General features: G+C 35.5%; 1 protein-coding gene across 2 annotated transcripts in view; it reads right to left on the minus strand.

Moving 5' to 3' along the window:
- RNGTT (RNA guanylyltransferase and 5'-phosphatase) overlaps nt 1-25767 on the minus strand; it is a 126181-nt gene that overhangs the window by 52399 nt on the left and 48015 nt on the right. Inside the window, exons 9-12 of one of the 2 annotated variants that reach the window (XM_081941470.1) lie at nt 25002-25137; nt 21678-21749; nt 13858-14022; nt 4600-4668 (exon numbers count right to left, since the gene is read on the minus strand). In XM_081941470.1, the coding sequence (XP_081797596.1) occupies nt 4600-4668; nt 13858-14022; nt 21678-21749; nt 25002-25137 (442 nt within the window). The remainder of the gene's footprint in view (nt 1-4599; nt 4669-13857; nt 14023-21677; nt 21750-25001; nt 25138-25767) is intronic. The other variant, XM_081941471.1, reaches the window with a different exon arrangement.

Raw genomic sequence — 25767 nt, forward strand, 5'->3', positions numbered from 1 at the left:
AAAAACTTATTCCTAAACAGATGTTTAACATCTGTTAAACATAGTCTTTAAAAGGCAGGTACTTTTAAAATTGGCTTCTGGATCCATTGTTCCAATGTATATTTCAGTATCTTCAAAATTAAAATATAAATCTTGACTACTGCAATGCGCTCTGCACGGGGCTGTCCTTGAAATGCAACCGAAAGCTCCAGCTGGTCCAAAATGAAGTGGCCCACATGGTTTTGGGCAGACCATGGTGTGCAAGTATCATCTCTCCTGCGGGAGCTGCATTGGTTGCCGATTTGCTTCCAGGTGCAATTCAAGGTGCTGGTTGTCACCTTTAAAGCTCTTCATGGCTTCGGACTAGATTTTCTGAGGGGCTGTCTCTTGCTGGTCACATCCACCCAACCCGCTAGAGTGGGGAGGCAAGGAAGATTGCGGATCCCATCCCCTAAGGTGAACCTATGGTACGCGTGCCAGAGGTGCACGCAAAGCCCACTCTTTGGGCACAGTACCATTGCCAGCTGCTCTTCTGGTTTCCAACGCACACATGCTGATCGTCACGCACGCCGGAGTGCTGAAGTCCCAAAGACCAGCTGGCTGGTGCAAATGTGCATGCCAGAAACCCGAAGACCAGGTGGCCGGTGCACACCGGCCAGCTGGTCTTTGGGTTTCTGGAGCTCTGTCACACAGGCATGTGCATGCACGCACACGTTCTGGTTTGGGCACTCGGTGCCGAAACGGTTCACCATCACTGCTCTAAGCAGATACATCCAGCAGAACCCAGAAGGGCCTTCCCTGTAGTGGTTCCCTCCCTCTGGAACATTATACCTCCAGAAATTAGGCCCCCATTTTGATACTCTTTCTCAAGGCCTCAAAAGACATGGTTTTGTCACCAGGCCTAGGGAATCCAGAGTGGAATGTAGCCCATTAAATGGTTGTTTTGAATGTGTGTTGTCACCAAGGGGTGGGGGTGGGGGTTTAATGTTATTATTATTGTATTATTTTTTCTTGTATTATTTTTATTTTTTCTATACTGTGTTTTTATTGTCTGTAAGACACCTAGAGTCGCTGTGAGCAAGTAGGTGGCTATATAAATTATCTAAAATAAATAAATAAGTAAGTAAATAAGAAAAAAAATTCTTTTGCTCCATTCTGTATGGGTAGGTCACATTTTAAGTGTTCTTCTTTACTTGTAATCTTTAGTCCCTTCTGGTTCCCCTCAGGGTCTAGCCTTCAAAAGTCTATTATAGTTGTTCTAACAGCTCAAAACAGCAGCATTTTCTCTTAGGAAGGATTCTTATAATTAACGTCAAAATCTTACTTCACATCCATCTGGATCCTTAATCAATTTGTAACTTTCCAAAAACAACATTCTAATTGCTCCTTTGTTGTTTATTTTATTTTAAAAAATTACAATTATATTTAAAACTTCTCTAAGGTTTGAAGAAAAGTAGTTTCTGAAACGTGTTGATCAAAGGTTCCTAATAGATGAAAAGTAGTTGACAATAGTACTTTATTGTGCTCCAAAGAAAAATCTAAGACTCTAAAGATTATGTTTTATTAGTATCACTCTGCTTATAAAAGACCCCTTCATGATTATAGGAATGATTTTGGAAATTGATTAAAAAAGGAAATATGTGAGCCCAGTGTCCTTCCGAAGGGCACTGACTGCGGTTTGAATGAAAACAGCTTTCCTTTATCTCCCAGAGCTATAAATCTACTGGAGACTCCTATCTTGCTGTCTCCTCATGAAGAGCAACTATCTGCAGAACTTGTGGGCAATCTCAAGTTCTCTCCTTGTCTGGAGAGGAATTACAAAACAAATTATTCTCTGGGTCTTCACTTCACTATGGTAATCAGCTCCAATTTTATCAGAACCTTCTTCAGTTCACCATTTCTTCCCCTAGAAGAGGGGCAATTTGCTATCATACGTAGTTTTCATGTGTTACCATCTCTTTGGAACAGAATAAAATTGTCAGACATGCAAGAAGAGATCAACAGAAATCATATCTGTAACCAATCTATCAATAAAATAGTATTTTATAAGTGGAGAGACACCAACTAAAAGTAACCCCTAAAGCAGTGATGGCGAACCTTTTTTGGCTCACGTGCCAAAAGCAGGGGGAGCGCAGGGGGGTCGTGCACAGGCGTGGCACACCCATAATGCAATGCGGGACCCCAGCATGCATGCGCGCATAATCAGCACCCATCTCCCATTTTTAGCATGCTTTTTTTGCCCTTCCCAGGCTCCAGAAACTTTATAGGAGCCTGGGGAGGGTGAAAACATCCTCCCCCCCCCCGCCCCGGAGGCCCTCCGGAGGCTTCCATGAAGCCTCTGCAGCGCAAAAAGCTGGCCCTATGGGCAAACCGGAAGTTCATGAATTGATTTCCGGTTTGCTCGTAGGGACAGTTTTAGCCCTCCGGAGCCTTCAGGGGCCTTCCGGAGGCTTCCCTGAAGGCTCTGGAGGGCAAACAAAGGCCCTACAAGCAAACCGAAAGTCACTTCCGGTTTGTCCTGACAAATGGCTCCGCGTGCCACCTGTGGTATGCATGCCACAGGTTTGCCATCCCGGCCCTAGAGCCTTAGGATGTTTCTTTTGGATTACTAAATTAGCACTGTGACAAATCTTTTGAGTAATAAATTGACATTAACTTGTTGAATTGTAATTAATTCTATGATTGAGTGTATAATGTAAGAAAAAAACCATATACCTATATGAATAATGAATTTTTAAAAAGTAACAAACTTTCTGAAAATTTTGTAATTTGAAGCAAGGAAGGTCATATTACTTTTTTCTTTTTGTTCTATAGAAATTACATGTCTGCTTTCTGAATATTTGGAGAAAAAACAACTGAAAAAGTTAATACGTATGTCATGTTTCTTGTTAACAAATGTTTGTTTCTTGTTAATAAAATACTATATATCTCTATCTGCAGCAGGATTTTCACAAATCAAAAACAATGCATTAACCAATATTTATATAGTCATTCAGAAAAAGTAGTTCTCATTTAGCAACCATAATTGGGTTAGTCACTTAGTCACTAAGTGGAAAATACAAAGACTATAAATCTGGTTACAATTTGACTTCATTTTGTCCTTTTTTTTTTCACTCCCTGCTCGTTTAATGTTCACCATGATGCTGGAATAATTAGCAAGAAGTGAATTAATGTTTATATTTACATTGATTGGAGAGGAAAGGATTACAAGAGAGGAAGTAGACACACAATGGTGAATACACATCAAAAGCAATATGCTGGTTGTCAATATGCTTCTTGCAGGAGCTCCTTAGGAGGCAAAGAAATTCCGAAGGAGTGAAAGAGATTCATGGGGGCTAATTAAAGTCATACAATTGAGCTTGTTAACGTAGATAGAACTTAGAACAGTGGTTCCCAATGTGAGACCCACATCCCGCAGGAGGGGCAATTTGATTTTTAATGGGGGTGATTTGAACCTTGTTTAAATCAAGGCTTCCTCCAGTGAGTAGAGTTTATTTTTTGAGTAAAGTAAGAATTATATGTCACAAGGGGGGCATCAGGATTTTAGAGATGCTTAGGTAGGGGATGGCCACAAAAAGATTGGGAACCACTGGCTTAGAACCTTTAGGAGAAGCACTGCACTGATGAGGAGAAAAGCAGCTCAGGAAGAGATTATTTGGTTAAGTAATCTTTCTGCTGTGGTGGGAGCAGAGAAAAATGGATCAGACACAGAACAATGGGTACTAATTAACTTTAATGACAAACATGAGACTGAGGGAGGCAAACACATGACTGAAACAGGGATACTGCGAAAGGACGTAAATGAGCATTGGTTGCAAAGTTATTTCCCAGTTTGTAAATATGGGCATTGGTTGCAAAGTAACTTTGAATGGTTGCTGTCCAAGGCAGTTGTTTAGTGAGGTATCCCACCCACCAGTCATTCCTGATCTCAAGATAAATATAATAGAACATTACAAAGGGCTTTGAATTCTGCAACAGTTGTCAGTACCATTTGGTTCAAATCAGTACCATTTCTGAAAAATTAACAGAAATGAATTCTTACTATACCACATACTGTATGTTAAGCACTATAGAAGAATGCCTTAGCGTTTGTTCTCAAAATTGAAGAATGTCTTAGTGAATAGTTGTGTGTGTGTGCGCGCGCGCATGCATGCATGCATACCCAAACAAATAGAACTTGCTCTTTTTTCCCCATCCCATTTTCAGAGTTGTATTTCATGCATTTAGTGAAATGTATTATGATAGATGATATCTTGATATCTTTAGTTGATATCAACTAAAGCAAATGGATCTTTAAAGTGCCACAAGACAGTTTGTGGAGTTTCATAGTATTATAAGATATTTATTCTGAAACAACTGAATCTTCTAAACATATAATAATAGATAATACATTTATGTTTATAAACTGAGAGATAATAGAAATACATAACCCTAAATATTTCATATTACTAGGGCATGCTAATTTTGCAGAAACAAGGAAAAAGGTAGTATCAGAAATATTCTATTTTAAGTAGAATGTTTTTGATAGCAATTTAAGCATTCTTTTGTAGCATAAATTGATTACTTTTAAATTTTATCACATTATTTTAATACAGTAACAATCAAATTCATGCAACTTACTCCTACAGGTTGAAAAATTAGTCCATCCACTTCATGAGAGACTTCTCTTGCAAAATTTCCCTCAAGAAGCTGCAAGAAGCACCAAATGATTATTGGCAATTACAATTAAGAAGTAAAACAATCCTGGCATATAGAACAAAAATATCTAAACATCTAAGCTTATTTAGTTATGGTATTTACATATTATATAACACCCCTCAAGATTATACACAGCATTTATTGGAAAGAATTAGCTTCTAATGTCTATTAATTAATCGTTTAAAAAGCAGATGGTATTAGGAGACAAACACTTCAATAAAACAGTAAACACGTGTTTTAATGTTCATGAATTGAAATCTGCATTGCAGAAGACATGAGGCCAGTTGAGATGTAATAGTCCTTGCCTTTGTGGTGCCCATTTTTTATCCTTGCTTCTCCCTCACTAATTTCTAATTCATACCAACAGTGGATTACTAGTCAACATTGTTTTAAATGCTTCCAAGTATAAGTATGGAAGTCATTTTACATGTGGCCATATTACATTTTACTCATTCTATCTGAATTAAGAGCAGCTCAACTGCAGAAAAGAAAAAAAATTATCCAACTGAGTTAAGGGTCTGAGGCTTGACCCACCCATTCCTCCAACATGACCATGATATTAGATTAGACAGTTTATTCAGGTTAAGACATGGAACTAAATTCTAGAGAGTCAAAAGTGAAAGAAGTCAGAGGGGAAATAAGCATTTTACAATAAAGATTTGTTGTTGTTGTTGTTGTTGTTCCTAGTTTTTCTAGTGTAGAGTCCACTTTTATCAGATCAACCCAGTACTGATCCATTTAGTTGCAACAGGAATTGACTGACAGACCTGTTGCTTAAGTCAGACATTGTGGTATGAGAAACAGCAAATGAGAGAGAGCAGGCTTTCATGAGTAAGGTAGACGAAAACTTAGGCTTCTGGTTTCTAGCCTGGAGCCTTAACCACTGGACTAAATTGGTTCTCACTGAGGTATGCAATACATCTTTAGGTATACATTAATATAACAATGTTCATCATTATGCCAATAAGATCTCCCTTTTGCAGGCTTGTTTCTTTTTTTGAATAGTCTTTATAGAGCCACTTTTTCCCGTTATTTTTTTTTCTTAACTTTTTCCATTACCTTATGAAAGCTAATTAATTTATATCTGAAGTTGTTATAAGTCCCTTAACATTTTTAAGGTAAAAATCGACTCCTTCTATTAGTTGGGTTATCACATATGAATGAAGGAATGTTAGAAGATGAAATCTACTAGTATATACTTAGTATAAAAAAGCTGCTCTAAATTTAAACCAAATAAAATCTCTTTTTTGTTAAAACTACTGTTCTACTGTGTTTATTCTACCTAAATATTAGTATGAAAGGCAGCACACTGCTTAAAAAGAATAAACATAAGTTCAAATATCCATTCTTCTTCAGACTATAGTATTAGAGTAAACATTAAATCAGTATCTTCTGATTAAAATATATTAAATGTTAACTATAATGGAAGTTTTAATTAAATGAATGGCAGACACAAGAATGAGAATGCATACTAATAGATCTTTTGTACAATTTGGATAATGCAATATGAACTACTTGTAATTGCAAAAAAGGATAGCCAAGTAAATCATATATATGGGAGACAGATAATAATATAATCAGCAAATAAAAAATACACATAATATTACAGAGCAGAATATATTAAAACAGTTGAAGACAGTAGTAATATGTTGCCAATTTCACGGGTTTTATTTTTACTTTTCATTTGCTAGTGCATATAATCAAATGCAATTTACCATTCCAGAGCTAAGTATTTTTAAATAAAATACTGCATTTTTTAAAAATTTTTGGGTCATAGTAGTTAGTATTAGTATGTGGAGAACAGGGTGCAAAGCAAGACCTCTTCCTGAGATATAAGAGCAGATGGAAATATATAGGAGTTCCGTCATTGGTATATATTAAAACCCAAGAGAAAAAAATTGTTTGGAACAGTGAAAATATGTCTAGCACAATCTAAGAGTTGAATTCAATCTTATTCATACTTTAGACAAATCCTTGGAAATTAATACAGCTGTGAATAAATTCTCATCACTTTCAACAGGAATATTTTTTAAATGGCTAATTTTAGATTCAGCTATCACTAAACATAAAGCACAGAAACCTATGTAATGCTTGGATAGCCAATTTTTTTTTAATAGATATAAAAGTAATCTTCGGTCTCATAGTGATGCATGTACATATTTGCCTGGAGGAAAATAAACAAGATTATAATTAATTGTATAGGGGTAAGTCACTCAATTCTGGGTAATACACAATAAAACCAAAAGAATAAAAATGAACTATATTATGAAAATGAAGGAATAAATGAAATAAATAAGAACTGATGGAAGATCTATATAATCACACTCACAAGCAATCTGGCAGGAGCCCTGAGCGCCCTAACCCAATGTCTTTAACGCTTTCCAGAAAGCCTACAGAGTGGAAGCCACATTGGAGAATCTTATTTCAGAGGACAAGCACTCTGACAGAGAAGGGGTGAGTCTGTTAGCTCCTGGAGCTCAAATATGACATTAGTTAATTGAAAAGACCTGGAGTGACCAGCTCTGTCAGACTGAATGAGCCAGGCTGATTCCACAGGAGATTTTCCCTCATGTAACTAGGCCCAAAGCCACATAGGGTTTTATAGGTCATAACCAGCACCTTCTCTGAGAAGCATATTGGTGTCACTTAGGTATATAAATACATGTCTGTTATTGTCCACAACATTAAATTATGGACCAACTGAAGCTTCTGAGGGAGCTTCAAGGACAGTCATATGTAAAGTGAATTACAACACAATGAAGTGACTTAGACATTAGTGGCTGTCTGAAGTACTTTCCAAGCTAGAAAAGTGGGCAACTGGCATATTAGATGAAACTATGCAAAGGCCTTTCTAGCCAAAGTAACCACCTGTATAGATTGCACATCATTCCAAAACCATTTCTTTTTCTGGTTAGATTCACTGTGCAAAACTCTAAAGATATTATTATCACCAACTATAAATTAACAATGTAATTGGTTTTTTTAAGGAAAAGAAAAAACAGTATGATACTGCTGCTTGCTAATAGAATCAGCTCACTAATTACTATCCATGATTCATTTGTAGCATTCCAAGCCTGATTAATGTCAGGTCAAGTTTAACATATGACAGGGTTTATTACTAATGTTTTGCTAGCCCACAATTTGAGTCTTTCTGTTACATAAGGGAATAAAAGTCAGAGCACTGCTAACTCTAAGTTGCTGTAGGTCACTATGGTATGTTTTCAAAGCTGTCCAGAGCAATTAGGCTAACAGTATTTGGTAGTAATTGCTAACTTTAAAAGCTACTCATATCACCATTTACTTTATTTCATTTGTAGTAATACTCATATAACATGGCCTTAAAACAATATTACTAATCATCCATATCTTTTAAGTGCCAGGCAATTACAATGTGCTACACTTTACAATTAACAATTAATCCTAAATTCAAGTCACAAAATTGGAAGCAGAGCAGTAACGCCCATGGCTCATTAATTTTGAACCCAAGGTAAAATACTCTATGCCCAATTCATACCTATGGATACTTCAGCCTCTGTATTTACATCTCAAAAACCTATTATATACCGTAGTTACTTAACAAACCTAATTAGGATTGGAATCGCCATTGCTAAGCTATGCTGTTGTTAAGTAAAATACTACAGGACCACCCTGCTTAGCGACAGCAGTTCCAGTAGTCTCTGTTGCAGTCATTAAGTGAGGCCCTCGTGCTTCTTATGCCCTATTGTGCTAGTCTCTGCTTCAACACCTCTCACCAGCCTCTCATCTCTGCTCTTTTGTCCTCCCTGCACTCCTCCGCCTACCCTAACTGTCCTCACCATCCATGGAGGATCTCTACAGCGTGGCCTCTCCAAAGTAATCTTGGAGTAGTCACATAAGGGCCTCCCAAAAGGCAACAGCTGCCTCAGTCAAATGTGTCTCATCCGCAGCAGGAAGAAAAAGACAGAGGGCAAGGAGTAGGCAGCAGAGTGCAAAGAGGACAAAAGGCAAAAGATGAGAGGAGATGGATGGATGGATATTTGATTCTTGACCATGGGGGGACAGCGCAACAGTCACAACTTTGAAGATTGGCCATAACTACCTTTTTTTCAGCGCCATTGTAACTTTGTATAGTCACTGAATGAATAGTTTGTTAAACAAGAATTACCTGTTAATAGGATTTACCTGTTAATGTGGATTTAACATTATAGAGACTTTTATTTTTTTCCAAATAATGATTTTTTTTTCTGTAATATTTTCAAAACCCTTGAGTGTCCATTTAAAAATAAAATTCCAATAATTTCAATGGGTCTTATTTCCAGCCAGTACATACAGGATGCAATTTAAAGTAACAAGTAGCTCTGGATTCTTTGTGACACTGTTTAAATTACACAGCTTCAGCTTCAATCTTGACACTAAGGATTGAATTCACAAGTTCATATTTGAACCCAGACAAAAACTGCAAAGCAGCTTCGTCATATTTAATGCACTCAAAATAATAACCTCGAAGCTATACTAAAATCTTTCAATGCTTAATTCAACAGTACATACACATTAGTACATTCAGTATGTACAGGTACCTCAGTACACTTAGGAGAAAGGTAGTGCATATTTTAGAAATACTCTTTGAAAGGTGTATTTTTTTTTCATTCTTGTTACTTGTGCTGCTGCTGCTCTTTAAAGCCCACAAGATAAACAGCAAGTTCCCCTTTCCTACTGCTGAGTAGTGCAGCCAAATAGTCAACAGTTACTCAGGGTGCATTCAAAGGGGAAAGAGAGCCAGGAATTACTGACAAAGGGAAGGACAGCCTAATCCAAGCCACAGCAAGCACTGAAAAAAAGTGTGAGATTTTCAAACCAAATTAGTAAACTAGATGGGCTTTGTTCTGACTCATCTTCCTTTGTTATTAGAGCATATGAAAAGTAGCATTTTATTTAGCCCATTTTTTCCTCAATAGTTCAGTTCAAGTAACTAATTACTGCACCACATATTCCTTTCTTCTGTTATATGTACACTAATTACCCTTTCAGGAGATAATTATCCCCACCTCCCTCACACCCCAAATTACATTTTTCTACCTTCCAATGAGACAGATCAAGCAATGCTAAACATTTTCCACTTTTCATTAATGAGAAAAATGAGAGTGAGATATCATATCCTAAAATTTTAAAATAAAAGCCATTTAATATGCTAATCTGCGCAATAGCATCAACTGGTACAGGTTAAGATTGAGAGCACATTGTGAAATAGTACCTGAGCATGAAAATAACATTTTGTCTCCTTTGGAAATGTACCCTACACGAACATGATTTGGTCTCCATATATGTTGTAAGTAATACGCCCTAATATATATGTTAAAGGCTGGGAGATAGGAATGGTGTTCAGTGAGAACTTTAAAGCAGGGTAAAACAATTAAGCCAACTTGCAAATCATCATCTACAACACTGAGGCTGAAGCTTCCTCTTACACTGACACTCTATGTTAAGTCCCTTTCCCTTCCGCGATAGATTTCATTACCATGTTGCACACAAGCTGCTAATAACAAAATTGATTGTCAATCAAGCTTGTGTCAGTACTGCCATAAGTGGTAAATTAACACAATAGTAAGCTATGGAAAGGAGGAAAAATGGAACCAAAATAGACTTGGAAAATGAAGGTATGCAATGCAGGGTTTTGCCATAATTTGTGCCAATTCTTCTATTAGTTGATCATTAAATACTAAAAGAAACATTTTTGCAAGGGGCGCTTCATGGATTTGATCTGCAAATTAAAGTAGTTCAGTCACTCGTTCAACACATAAGCCAAATGCTTATTTGAATATTGTAACAAATCAAAAAGCTGCCTTATAGGCTGATTGTTACACTGGCTTAAAATTTTAAATATCCCAATTGATTTTGAGATCACTATTGACTTATTGAATAAGTAATGCTGCCCTGTTGCCTAAACTGAATTACTAGGATATCACACGAACAGATTTAAATGCTTTTATTTTCTTGAAATGGTTATCTCAAAAATGAAAGAAATGGGGCATAATGGTGTCTGTTTGGCTTCAGATACTCATCAGTGAAACCATATAAGCAACTCTGAGTGCTTATTTTCAGCTCAAAGAACTAACAGATATAGCAACCTTATCTGCAGTATTCCAAAAAAGCAAATCCCAGCAGTCAGTAAATTGTGATTGGGTAGTTTATTGTTCAAGTCACAAATGGAGGAGTGGTATGGACAGCTGTTAAGAAAGGAAATGAAGAAACAGTGTGATAGAGAAACAGAAGCAGCTGGAGGACAACTAGGAAGAAACAGCAGTGGGGGCAGATCCCAGTAATACCAAAAGGAAAAAAAAATATGTGCAGTTCATCAGCTTGGAAACCTTTCAGTTTTAGTGTATATTATTTTGATTTGGAACTGGAAGCATCACTCTTGATGAGTGTTAATCGTGATTCAATCAGGATCGTGTTTCATAGCATGACTTGGAATTAAGAAACAAGTTCTTACACTGCACAGAAAAAAACAAAACAAAATAGTGAAATAGCAAGGCAAAGAAGAGAACGGTGATCATATTTATAAAAGCAAAAACAAATGAATATTACTAGGCATTTTCCCCCCAAGAAAGTGGAGATGGCAGAAATGGCATAGGGAGGAAAGACGAACAGTGAGAAGATAGAAGACAAATAGGAGGAAAATAAGAATGAACAGATGGAGCTGGGAAAAGGCAGAGAAAAGAATGCTATGTCAATTCTGGCACAAATACAGGGCTGATATAGGTGATTCAGACTTACTGATGGACTAGAAAATAAAAACAAAACTGAAAATAAAACAAAGGAGTGGGGGGGGGATCATGATTTTGGCAAAGTACTAGCTCCAGATGGTGTCAACAGTTCCTCTCTCTAGCTATAGAAGTCAATAAGTTCAATAGACACATATTTCTTCTTATCTCTTCTAATGTATTTTTGTTCTCTTCAATGCCTAGCATTTTCATTTTACGATGGCAAAGTACTAATCCATCCTCTACCAATTATTATTAAATTCAAGTCTGAAATATCATTATTTCAAAACTCTCCCGACTCCGTTAAGAGGATGGAAAACAGTGCAATATTAAATGTGATCACTTTCTAGAGATGAGCAGAACTTCATAAAATATTGTGGGAACAGAAGGCAGATCCAATTTGCTTGAAAGGCAAACCATTGCCGCTTCCTCAAGTCCTATGTCCCTTACCCTATTTCTCCTGTTAGCCTTATAAGCTAACCTAATATATTCTTCCTAGATGGATTTATAAATGTGCAGCAAGATGGAAATCTGCAGTTGCAGTAATACAATCAATACAATAGTAGAGTTGGAAGGGACCTTGGAGGTCTTCTAGTCAAACCCCCTGCCTAGGCAGGAAACCCTATACCGTTCCAGACAAATGGCTATCCAACATCTTCTTAAAGACTTCCAGAGTTGGGGCATTCACAACTTCCGGAGGCAAGCTGTTCCACTGATTAATTGTTCTAACTGTCAGGAAATTTCTCCTCAGTTCTAAGTTGCTTCTCTCCAATAAATAATAAGAAAGTGACTAATGCTTACTAAAGAATAATTATATAATGGCAATCTCTAAATCTGAGGACAAAATTCAACTTTCTCTCTATTAATTATGTGGCTCATGATCAGGCATTATTTCCATGAGAAAGACAGAAAGATCAATTGTACAATGTGCTTTGATTAAACAGACTCTACCAAAAAATTCAGTATTAAAATGCCACTGATCATTGTTGCTTACTCTGAAGTTGTTATCTCTTTTGGAAGTTCAGAAGAAAACACAAGCTTATTTAGCTAAACAACACATCTGCATCAGCAGTTGGCATCAGCAAAATTCAAAGTTCGCAGAGGCCCAAAATAGTGAGGGGAAAAAAGGAGGAAGACCCTTCAGAACTCCCTAATAAAAATTGCATAAAGGATAGAATTCTCGATAATGTATGTCTGACTAAATAAAATGTAACAAAAGCACTTTGCATGACTTAAGTATTTGCCATGGCAATATACTTAATAAATTTAGAGCAGGCCCAACTGAAAGTATTTAGTGGTAGAATTCATTAGCTATTGAAGTTTTTCATATATGAATTAAGTTTAACATATGCTATTATAGGACAGGACTACACTTTTTCAGAAACATCTGGAAATCTAATGACCACCGAAAATGTCTTGTCATATAGACTATAAAGGATGCTTTGGCATAGGTACATAGTTGTCACTAATACAGAAGGTGGAAAAATTGAAAAACGAAATACTTGTTACAGATCACAAAACATTCAAATTTTGTGCATTAAGACTTCTTGATTCCATTAACTGAAAGGTTTATTGCTGGTCTAATGAGTTTAGTTCCAGACTGAAAAGCTCTCTTTTTCATTCAAGCATTTTACCAGCTGAAATGATAAAGCAGAGCTGTGTACCTGTGTTGATGAGTTTTCCAGACTGACATTTAGTGAATGATATAATAAGAAGTTATGTTTTATACATGAACTTACAAGTATCAATAGAACAGTAATTCATTTTTTAAAAGTATATTACAATGGAAACAAATAAATAAGAACAAATGCAAATCAGCACATACTACTATGGTTTTTTATATAAACAAAGATGAAAAGCAAGTGAAGCAGTACATTGATATGGCATGCCTCTTGATTAACAGGGTCACTAGGTCAGCAGAGACCATATCTCTAACACATAAGAAGCCTGTGTTCAATCTTTCCTGACTCTTGCCCCATAATCAAGCTTTACTAAGGAGACTTATTCATGTTATTTATAAAATAATACTTATTTTTGCTGTTTCCCAACCTAGACAACAGTTTTGCAAAGCTGCTGACAATTAAGTACTCACTAAAGGACATTTTAGAAGTCCTCCTTCACGCTCTGCTATGTGTGACTTTATTCTTGGCCCCTTGCTTTTTCCTCGAGAATTTGAGCAAAGAAACATTTTCTCAGAAAATAACTAACAATGTTATTCATTAAGAGATCAAATCTTGACTCAGTTGCATGCCTGATTTTGTCCTTCACTTTTCAGAGAAAACATAATTAGAAGCTGGAATCCATTGGAAAGCTATTCTATATACATGTACATACACACACACACACTTTGGATATGTTTAAATATAGGAAAATCTTGTAAGGCTTGAAGCATTATGTGCTAAGAAAATTACTATTCAGCAGATATCAAGAATATTTTTACCTTTTTTGCAATGTGGATGTCAAAAAATGGTTTGTTACGCACACTAAAAGGTTCTTGTGCTTTGTCAATTTGACCATTCTTCATTTTATCATGCCGTGGGAGTATAATCTCTTTTTCTATACATGACAGACGAATATTAAAATCACATTCTCCAACTGGTTGTGCCTGCCAAATTAAAATATCAGAAGTCCATGAATACACAATTTATAAAACTTAGATAATATGCAAGAAAAATTTCACTTAGGTGTATTTAACTCAACAATGATTTTCTAACATTGTCATAATTTTGCTCTAGCAGTAAGATTAGAAACAAAAATAATGACTGGAAGGGAAACTGGACATCCTTTTCTTTTGGAGTTCAAATCATTCTGAAAACATTTATTTATTTATTTATTTATTTATTTTAAAAAGATTGATTTAAGAGATTTATTGATTTAAGAGGAAACTATGACAAATGTAACATTTTATTAACAGTCTCCTTTCTGTTTTGTACTCAGTACATATTCCTATGTCTGCATAGCAAGATTTCAATTATCTAACTTTTTCCTTCATATGTCTCTTTATTCCGTTTACATTACTCGACTTCTCAAGTATGTACATTCAGTCCATGTTAACCCCCCTCTTGCTTTGGAGCCTCTCTTGCCTCTATCAATAGTATTCCACATTCCCTCCACTTTCCTTATATAAGCTTGTTGTCAAATTCTCCACTTCATTTTTTTCCCATCACCCAATAATATTCCTTTTACTGCATGAACACTAACAATTAAAAAGGTGTTCACTCTCCCAGGAAAGTGTAACGCGCTGGTGGATAATGCATTATGGTCTGTTTATTACAGTGGATCAAAAAAAAAACCCTAATATCAATTGAATGAGAGATGTATTGGAGGCTAACAATATAAGCATTCTCTATTCCTCCCTTCATTTACACACAAGTGCATTTATTGATCTCAACAAACCTTAGATGATGTCAATAAAACTATAAGTAAGAATTCAGAGAGCAGCAAAATGTATAGAGAGAAAAGGCTGTGATTATCCTTATGGTTTACAAGGATACTCTACTGCAACAAGCATGGAGTTCAACAGCAAATGTAAGCAGTCACTCTGACCAAATAGATAATTTGACAATGCATACCTTTTCCTTCAAAAAATGCATCATTTTCCCCTAAAATAGGTCATAATTTCCTTATTACTTAAATCCTTTTTAAGACCACTCATTAGAAGTGCCACTCCCACTGTCTTCCTGCATTTCCCTAAATTGCTTCCTTTCAAATCAGTGGAAGGCACCCATTCCTACTTAAAACAACACTAAAATGTTTTAGGTCTCAGTATAGAAGAAGTTTCTTTATTAAGACTGGTATGTATATTTTTACTTCAAACTATCTTAAATACATGGTCATAAAAATAACACTTAATAACATAAACTTACCATCCAAAACAAGTAATCTAAATATATTTCTTATGCCAATGTATGACATATTAATGATTCAACACATTAAAATGTATTTATCATCAAATTTCACTTTAATTTCTTAATGCTGACCTTTAAATAATGAAGTTGGATTTCTACAAATAGCACAGCTAATTAAATTGAGGGCTACAAATATGGTACGATAATGTATATAAGAAGGGGTTTGTGTATGTGTGCGCCTCTCTGTGTGTGTGTGTGTGTGTGTGCGCGTGCGCGCATCTGTCTGTCTGTCGGTGTGGGTGTGAGTGTGTTTTCATGTTCATTCAAATATAGAAACTGGCTATACATACACACACATCCATATATCAGAAAGTTAAATCATCAGATAGAATCAACTTGAGAATATTTTAATAACTCAAAAGTAAAAATGGCTAATCAAAATATTTAACTTTTACCAAAGACTGGAAGCAGCACAATTTTTATACTAGAGTTTTAAAGAAATCTAGGATAATCCATGGAATGGTAAAAATGTATTTATTAAGCCTTTACATGCACAACTCTTGTTGAAGAGGAATCTCTATGGATTTTGGAAAGGTAAATCTCAACTATTTTTCTGTGTAATTTCAGAGTATAAAGAAAAACATGGACAGCAATCATTCAACACAAATGGCATAATCTGATAAGCTATCTCGCCCATTGGAAATGGCTCATTCCACTCACTCCTGTGGAAGAGGCCTACTTTGGATCCTTCTGCCAATGAATTTCAGCTGGTGGTGTCCAAGAGAAGAACCTTTCCTTCTATGGTCTCGCCATTTGGAATATTCTCTCTCCAGAGGTGACATTGGCCTCCACACTCCTGCCTTATTGAAAGAACCTTAAAACCTGGTTCTGCCAGCTGGCCTGGGGCCCCAATAATGATGTCCTATGCTGGAGATAGCAGATGGATTAGAGAGAAGATCCCCATCCCCAAGTCACCAGTCCTTTGGTTTTTAATATTTAGATAATCCTTCTTAATTTTAATTGTGTTGTATTTTATTTTTATCATCCTTTAAGCCGCCTAGAGTTGCTGCAAAAGGAGGATGGGCAGCATATAAATTTAATTAATTAACAATGGAGCTTCCCACATCATTCTGATAAAATCTTTCACTGAAAATTTGAACAAATAATTCAAGATAAAATAAGCCACCTGTTTGCAGTTGAGAGCCACATTTAGTGTTTCCTTGGTTTACCAGTAGGATAATGACACAAAGCAAACAAGCCACATAATTTACGTGGGAGCAGCCATTATTTTCTTGGCTTTGTTGGAAAGGGGCTAGAGATTCCTTCTTCTTTTGAAATCTACTTAAAGTTTACAGTATATGTTTTATACATTTCCTGACAATTTCCAACTACTGCATGTTTGACTGTCACATATGGCCCAGAGGTCACCGGTTGTTCATCAAGAGGATCATTCACTTTATGGTCAAACTAATTTAGGAACTGAAAGTAATTCCTTGAACCAAACTTCAACACTCATATTACATTATATTGTATATACAGGAAAGTCAATATCTCTCACTGAAAAAATAGAAAATTTTGCGCCAATGCTAAATGCCTAAATTATCTGTAAATCAAAATGAAATAAAAAATTCAGATCACACTCAATTCTATATCATTATTTACAAACTATCATGGTAAGTTTTGTCTAAGAGGACAAAGTAATGGTCACGTATTTCCTAATAATGGACCATATGTGTGAAGAGACTATCCATTATTCTCAAGTTATCTATTCAACATGCTAGTACATTGTCATGGTCATTTACATCATGCCATAATCAATCACCACAGATGTCGTAAGATTACAGAAAAATTAATTTACCTCATCCGCCCCATGTAAATGGAAATTTGATACACTGCATCCAAAGTGTGCTGGGGAGAGTCCACTAAATTGAAGTTTCACCGTGTATTATTTTTGCAGCATATTCGATTTTAGCTTACAATTTAAATGTGAGGCGCAAAAACTTTAAACACTTGTTCAATTTCACAGTTCATTTGAAATAATTAATAATACTTCACTAGCAACAAAATAATACTGAAGCATAAGAAATAAAATATTTAGAGTTCTATTAGTGGGAGTGTCTCAGTGGTTATAAGAACACAAATTGGACACTGTATGGGGTAGACCAGATACGTGCAAAGACCAGATAGGAGCAATATAAGCAGGGCAGAAAGGCAACTCAAGTATGCCACCATCAGACCAAGTTGCAATTGTGATTGAGAAGAGCTGCCAGAACCATTGGTCAATCATCAGCACAGAAACCTGTCATTTTAGGAAAGAATGATATTTACTGTATTTCCCCAGAACAAAGGCAAACCCAATTTTATGAGCTCTGCCCTTCCCTCAAAACATGTGGCTAGGAAACACAGTATAATAAAAGTCCTATAAAAAGTTAGCTTTCCTACCGGATTGCCAACTTTTAACTAAAATCAGTACTTCCTCTCCCCAATGAACACATCCACATGACATATTTGTGTGTCTGCATGTGTGTAAGTATAGCCTACCTCTTCCAAAAAAGCTTCAAAAAGCTTCATGGTTGGGATAAAAATAAACTGAATTAATTACTATTAATTTAAATTGTGGGCCTGTCAAATATGATTAATATCTGTAAATAAAATAAAACTAAGAAAATAAATTGAAACCCCTCTATATAAACCCATAATTCTCTATCACACATAGAAACATTCAAATATATACATGCACACATTCCCCACCCTCTTCTTTCAAGCATCAAATAGGAAAAATACAGAATGAAGATGGACAACAGGAATGATAGCTGAAAGGGGTAGAAGCACAAAGGAACAAAACTGGATGGAAGTAGGGAAAGGGGAAAGGTAACTGGAGCGAGGATGAAAGGAATGAAAGGAAAGGAAAATGAGAGATGTCCTATTTAAATGTTAGAGACATAGCTAAAAGTCACTGGGTAAATCTCCCCTCCCAAATAAACTCATTCTCAAAAGCATTCACACTTTTTTGTCTAGCTTGCAATTATCTGCAACTCCTGCCCATTTCTTTTATTTTCTACAGCTTTTGCTATTCTTAGCAGCCCCTCATTGATCCAGGAAAAGAAACCCTAGTCTTAAATAGGGTAATGTTTCCAGGAAACCTTTTCGTCTAAGTATTCCAAATTTCTAATACCTGACCATTTTTAAGTTGGTATTTTTAACATTCAAATGCCACACGTGGGATGAAGGGAGGGAGGGAGGGAGGGAGGGAGGGAGGGAGGGAGGGAGGGAAAGAAAGAAAGAAAGAAAGAAAGAAAGAAAGAAAGAAAGAAAGAAAGAAAGAAAGAAAGAAAGAGGAAAACAACATGAGATACTAAAGAGACCACAAGGTGGCTCTGAGCTACTACACATAAACAGCCGTTGGCCCAAAGTATTACAGGATACAAAAAAAGAAATAAAAATTTTATAGATTCCAAGAACACTCTTTAAAAATCCTTCTGAATATTCATGATAATTGTTTGCTATACTCATTAATGCCAAAATAAACACTCTGAACTATAAACGTGTACAGAAAAATAAAGAAGAGCGAAAGAGTTAAAGAATGAATACAACCCAGAAAACCCAGATCAGAAATCTAGCAAAAATTCTTGGCTATTTCCTGAAAATAAATACACACACACACAACCACACACACACCAGAGGGAGGGGTAGTTAATGTCACTGTACTTGACAAGGAACTCATTTCAGATAATGTAAATTGTGAGTCTCAAGTCTGCACCTTAACAATGCTTAAACCAATATCCTAAAGCTGACTTTAAGGACCTTGCTTGTAATGCATAATGGAATGATGATATATCTGTCTTAAGTGACTTGGATATACAACTGTAGATAAAAGTATTCTTAAATGTTACAGCAACTGCATAAATATTGCTTGTGTACTATCCCAGTGTGATTCAAAACATGACTTGAAAAATAACCAAATCCTAATTCTTTTCCTCACAAGCCGTTACTCAACTGTGTCTTCATTAACAAATTTGGGTTTCAAATTTTTGAAGCGTTTTTAAGCTGAAGGAACCAATTGAATTATCTGATATGAAATGATATGAATAGGAAATAGGTAAATTAATTCATCATATACTGACTAAATTATCAGCTCAGACTTTGATTGTAAGGCCAGAATGGCCCTATATTAATTTGTCTGACCTCCTGTAAAGAAAATTATATCTCTTCCCATTATTTAACATCAAAGAATCCAATTTGCATTTAGACAGACCTTGTCTAAGAAAAAATAACTGTCCTCGTTTGAACAGTACATTTTATTTCTCCTCTCAGAACATTAAGGAACTACTAAAGTAGTTGACTCCTCAACCACCAAAATCTTTGGACGAGTTGCTTTGACTAGCTTTTAATCTCATTTTTCCATTATTAGGAAGAGAAAGCTGCTTTCTGTGTAGTCAGTTAGAGACCCAAAGGTCATCAGCAACTTTTTATCTTCTAGGAAGAGCAAGAGAGGACAGCTTAGTCCATTCATATAAGCTGCCTTGTGAGGGTAGCAAAGAGTCTTGCCTATTATCAAGAAGAAACTGTTAGCATTTCCCTCTTTGCAAGTATAGCACAGCAGGATAATAATTAGCCTGGACTCAATTTTATTTCTGGTATTGTCAACACATTTTTTTTTTGCATTAAACGTTTCCTATCTTATTGCTTTCCTAACATCTTAAATCTTTTAGCCTTTAAATAAAGAGGGAAGATCCGTGTCATTTAGGGCATGCAATTCCACTTAAGCTAATGGTTCATTTTTCAAGCCACTATAAATCGACTAACCTGACCTCCTAAATAAAGCACATGAACCAGAGTTGTCCCAGGCTTAGACATAATGAGAAAAACTTATACTTTAAAACTCCACCTTGTATAAATGTCAAAGAAAAAAAAGACAGGACTAATAGCCATTACTTAAAGATGTAACATGTGCGTGTACACATATATGCATGCACACCATCAAGTCATTATTGATTCCTGGTGACTGCCTGGAAAAGTCCCTGCAGTTTTCTTGGCAGCGTTTTCAGAAGTGGGTTGCCCATGCCTGCTTCCTAGGGCTGAGAGCGAATGACTGGTTCAAAGTCACACAGCTGGCTTTGTCTCCAAGGCATGGCTACAACTCAGCCTCCTGGTTTCTAGTTTGGTGCCTTAAATCTCTAGAACAAATTGGCTTTCTGCCTATGTTACTTCTTGCCAAATCAAATATTATTAACCTTTTATTTTTGCAATTAAACCTTTATATCTAGCATAAAGACAGTTTATTGACTTTAACAAATCTTTACAACTTGGCTGCTGTTAATGGCCCTTTTCCAATAAAGTCCTACTTCTGCTTCTGCTGATAACATATAGGCTGAACTTGTCCTTCAGCTGGAAGCACAATGCTGCCTAATAAAGTCCCATTAGCGATTCTCACTGAATTCAATGTAAGCTAAAATATTTTGACTCAAACATTACTGTTTGCAACCATATGTAATACATTTTGCTTACTAATAAAATGGGTCCTGCACCACAGACCTTCCTTTCTTGCTTACTGAATCAAACAATCTTTTGCATCTTCAGTCCAGCAACTTCTAAAATATCTTATTAATAGCTTTATTGAATAAGAACGAATATTCTCTAACATAGACTCTTTTCTGATAATAAGAAAAACTATGTTTCAGCAAAGAAGTAAACAAAGTTATAAAAATTAATTTACGGAATTAAAAACAGAATACTGTGTTGACGAAATAGTAATGAGCGGCAGAGAGAACAATGGACTCAAAATAAAAAATAAAAGAACTAATTGAACAAAGAGCACACTTTAGGTACATAACACAAGTTTTGCCTTTCCTTCTAGTCTAGGCATGTTAAATCTATAACTGGAAATTCATTCAGAAAAATCTACTGTTCTCTCCATTCAATAAGGCAAAAGGTCATTGTACTTCACAAGTTCTCTAAATAAATGTATTTATTTACTTACTTATTTGATTTCTATAGTCACTTAGCAAATGACTAGGCAACTCTAAATAGTCTATCTACATAAAAAATGAAGTACGCCTGCAGTTCTTCTTCATCAGTTTCCTACATCTCCCCACTCCTTTTTTTAAAAAAAAATCAGAGTTTGACTTAACATAATTCTTCAAGAACTTTTAGAAAAACTTGGACTAACTTTAGAAGTCAGATAAGTTCTATCATTCAAACCACTGTAAACATATTTGAAAGTGCATTCTATATTATCACAGATATGACAATCTATTATATGTTTTATAACATTTGATTGATTTAATTGAGTGTATTATTCTGGTCTTTCCAAAGGCACCTTTATTTATCTATATTTATTAAAAACATTCCTCCCTTCTAAAACCTACAAGTTACACAAACAATTGGGTTAATCAAAATATAACATACTTACATTGAATTTTATTATGTCATATATCAAGTACCGAGGAACAACTTGACCATTTACCTTGTCAATTATCATTTCCTTAAAAAAGAAAAGCAAAACAGTATTTTAATATTCACTCAAAAACTTTGGCAACAGTTCAACAATTGATTGTAATTAAAAATCATTTGATGCAGATTTCCACAACTGATTTTAGCTAAAATCTAAATCTTCTTTTATATGGGACTCTGTTTTCAACAAGGTTGATTTGATTTATTTTTGTCTTTTGTCAGAATCAATAAGGCAACTGAAAGAGATGAATGGGAATAAAATGGAATGATGTAGCAGCTTTCTTAGAATTTTATCGTTTCATTTTATCTTCAAGGATACAATTTACAATATCAACATTTTAGGAATAATTTTTGAAAAGCAGATCCTTTTATAACTCCTGTTCATAACCTCTAACAGAAAATAACTGAAACTGGGAATCCATAAAGATTATACCAAGATATTGTCATTCTGAAGCAAAGCTACAGCCGTACATCCATCTGAATAGATCCTACCTTTCATTAACATGAAATTAATCAAATCCAGGAATTGCAACATTATTCTCCTGAAGACAATAACTATTATGAGCTATGATGCAGAATCTGACTTTGAATCTGATGATGTTGCTCCTGTCTATGCTTCAAGATTGTCAACCCCAGGAATCAGTAAGCCAGGATTTAACTGAGTTGAACAGCCACAGACATGTCCCTTTCCACTAGAGCAGACAGGTGATTATGCACACACACACACACCCAAGTCCTGGGTTAGATGCATACTGAGTCAAGCAGAGCAACGATCTTTGATGACACTCCTCACTAAGCAAAAGGTGAGGCATTAGTTAATTGCAGACAGTGTCTGCAGACGGATTTAGATAGCTCATTTGCAGTCTTTGTTGGAGACAAACCATTTGGCTTCCCAGCTCATGACTCTTCTTCCTGCTTCTTGTTTATGACCCTTGACCAGCTGACAACCTGATTTGGCTTTCTGTGACTCCTGGAAAATATTTGGACTAGGCTATTGCTTTTTGGACTCCAATGACACTTTTCAGGCAAGCACTCTCTGGTGGGCATTTGAATTACATTTCAGTCTGTTGTTATTTACTTTAACTACAGTAAACAAGTTCTGAGTACTGTATTTGTGTGTGCCTGTAACTTTGAAAAAAAAACAATAGGTGAGAACAACAGTAATCTCTATGAAGATTTCTATTATCCTTGTGTCGCTAAGGAAACAAAAAATAACGATGGGATAGTCAGGTGATGCACTGAACTGCCAATAAAGAATTCTGAAGAATTAATCGATTTAGTTGCAAAGTGATTATCTTTAACAAGCACTTTATATTTTATTAGAACTATTCCTGATCTTGAATATGGTTTTCAATGCACTAAATAAAAACAGTTTTTATTCAGGCCAATATTAAACCTAGGGAGCCTATGACTCCTGTTGAGACTTGTGCTGCAATGGCTAATATGCCCCCTGATTTATTCTTAAATGTCTGTTAATTTCTTATATTTTTTTTTATCTTTTAGGTTTATATGAAGAAACACTTTACTTCTGAAAGAAAAACGTCTCACACTGCATTGAAGTCATTGGCCCTGGGAAAAGATAGGGTAGCAAATCTGAAAAAGATATTGCGCAACGTTGGATTGAAAGTTGTAGGTTGGGTAAGGGATCTCATTACTGCCTGTCAGTTCAAATAAACCCAAGTGTGAAACCATATAAAGTGATGGTGATTAAAGATTTTAAAAGATATATCATGATTCATTTCTTTCTCTACCAGCCACCATGAACATCGTTGTGGTTACTATAGGGACGAAATGAAGGAAAACGTCCATGTAAATTGCCCTGAGTTCCTGGACAAAAGGCAGAATATAGTCAAGTGAACAAATTTGCTTAAAATACTCAAGAATTCAATCCGCTCAAGAAATGATGTGTAGATACATGTTGCTCTAACAGCAGGGCATTTTTGTAAAGTTCCATGGTAAAATAAATATAGTAGGATCTCTGGCCAAGGACAAATTTCAATCTTTCAACTGGTGACTAACATGACAGAGATACATTTCACTACTAACGATCTATCACAACTTGTAGCATAAAGAAAACTGGCTTTGTAACGAGATTTCTATAAAATGATGTACTGCTGATACTTGTCACCAGACCAATTTTCTAGAATCTATAAAGTTACTTCAATAGGCTGGAAATGTGAGCAGGAAGGGACATTTTATCATGTTTGGTGCAAATGTATAAAAAAACCAAAACATTTTGGATACAAATGCACACACTAATTCAGAAGATTCTAAAGGTTAAAATACAACTGAAATCAGATTCCCCATGGAACATGCCAAGTTGGCTAAATTAACTTCTTCGATTAGAGAAAAAAATCTACATTGATAGCTGATTGGTAAAAAATCTACATTGATTGCAGATTTTTCGCATTAAATGGGGTGGGGGGGGGCGGGGGGGATTTCACTTATGGTTTGTGGTTTTGACGATTAGAAAAAAACTGTACGATAGAAAAAGAGCACTTTTTCTTTTCTTTGTAACCACACAGCAAAATTAACTTTGTTAAAGTAAGGTATTTCTATTTGCCAGGAGCCATGGTGGCACAGTGGTTAGAACTCAGCATTGCAGGCTAACTCTGCCGACTGCCAGGAGTTCAATCCTGGCCAGCTTCAGGTTGACTCAGCCTTCCATCCTTCTGAGATCAGTGAAACGAGGACCCAAATTTTTGGGAGCAACGTGCTGACTCTATAGCCCACTCAGAGAGTGCTGTAAAATGCTATGGGACAGTATATAAGCCTAAGTGCTAAGTACTATTGCTGCAGAAAAAACTGGAAGCTTCTTTTTTCTGCTCTTTCTGCGGTTTTCTTCTTTCTTTTCTCCTTTCACTCCTTATTAGTTTGTGCATTCATGTTTTTTGTAAAACTTTTAATAACATTTCTTCAAAACAAATGTTGATTGATGCATTTACTTGCTATTTCACCAAAGATCACTGCAATCTTAGGTTAAAATAAGGTCATATTTGTTCATCTGTGTAATGATATTACCAGCAAAAACAAGGAGCTATTTCTATTAAAATTTCTCACTTTTAATGGTTTTAATAAAAGCAATAAAATAAAAATATTATTATAGTGTGGCTATTAAAAAAACCAATTCCAAGGACACCTATTTGGTAAATAGCAATTTATTTTGTGAACCCTAGGAGTCTGCCCTACTAGGGTAGTATCTGCGTTTTATCATTACAATAATCACCACAAAATCCAATAGTGAATTTAAGGAAAGCATGATTCTGCAAAGAAAACCTCTTACCCCATCCAAAAGAGTATTTTCTAAATGCACACGTGGATCTTTACGAAACGGAAACTCCAAATTAGACACATGAAACACAGAATTATCTCTGTCAATCATATAAACTTCATTCTTACCATCAATTAACATCATATACCTAAGGGGGAAAAGAATGTAATATCAATTAAAGTCATATTTCCTTCATAATGTTTATCTTTATTGAATCTTATACGTCTTTTTTTTTCAAAAAGAAAGGGGAACTGCTACTTTCAACTCAAGCTGAGTTTGGACATTGGTTTTTAAGATTATCTAATTGTTCGTGTAATTTCATACAACATTTGAAATGACATTAAGGCAAAACAAATATACATAATTAAAAATTATACATTGCACACTCTTTAAGCATGCAAGAACACAATGAATGCTAGAGCATAAATCTTCATGCTCAGACTTGCCTACAGAATGCTAAAAATTGCATTTGTCAAGGCTGGAACAAAATGATTTTTTTTTTAAAAAATCATGTATGCTTAATATATAACATCATTGGAACAAATCTCTTTAATGCAGAAAAGCAAATGTGTCCAGTTACTTGCATATATGCATGAATTATTTTGAACCAAAAGAATAGCCGACAACTTGAACTTTAGAGCTAAATGCTTGCCAAGAAAGTCAAAAGCAAATAATCTTGACATAACAGTACACCCAAATATCCCATTTGTAACTTGCTGAACAATGGAATATAACTTAATTATATAATGAAAGTTCATGAAGCTCTTTTAAAAACTAC

Source organism: Natrix helvetica, assembly GCF_964273705.1.
Source record: "Natrix helvetica genome assembly, chromosome: 2".
Classification (NCBI taxonomy): Eukaryota; Metazoa; Chordata; class Lepidosauria; order Squamata; family Natricidae; genus Natrix; species Natrix helvetica.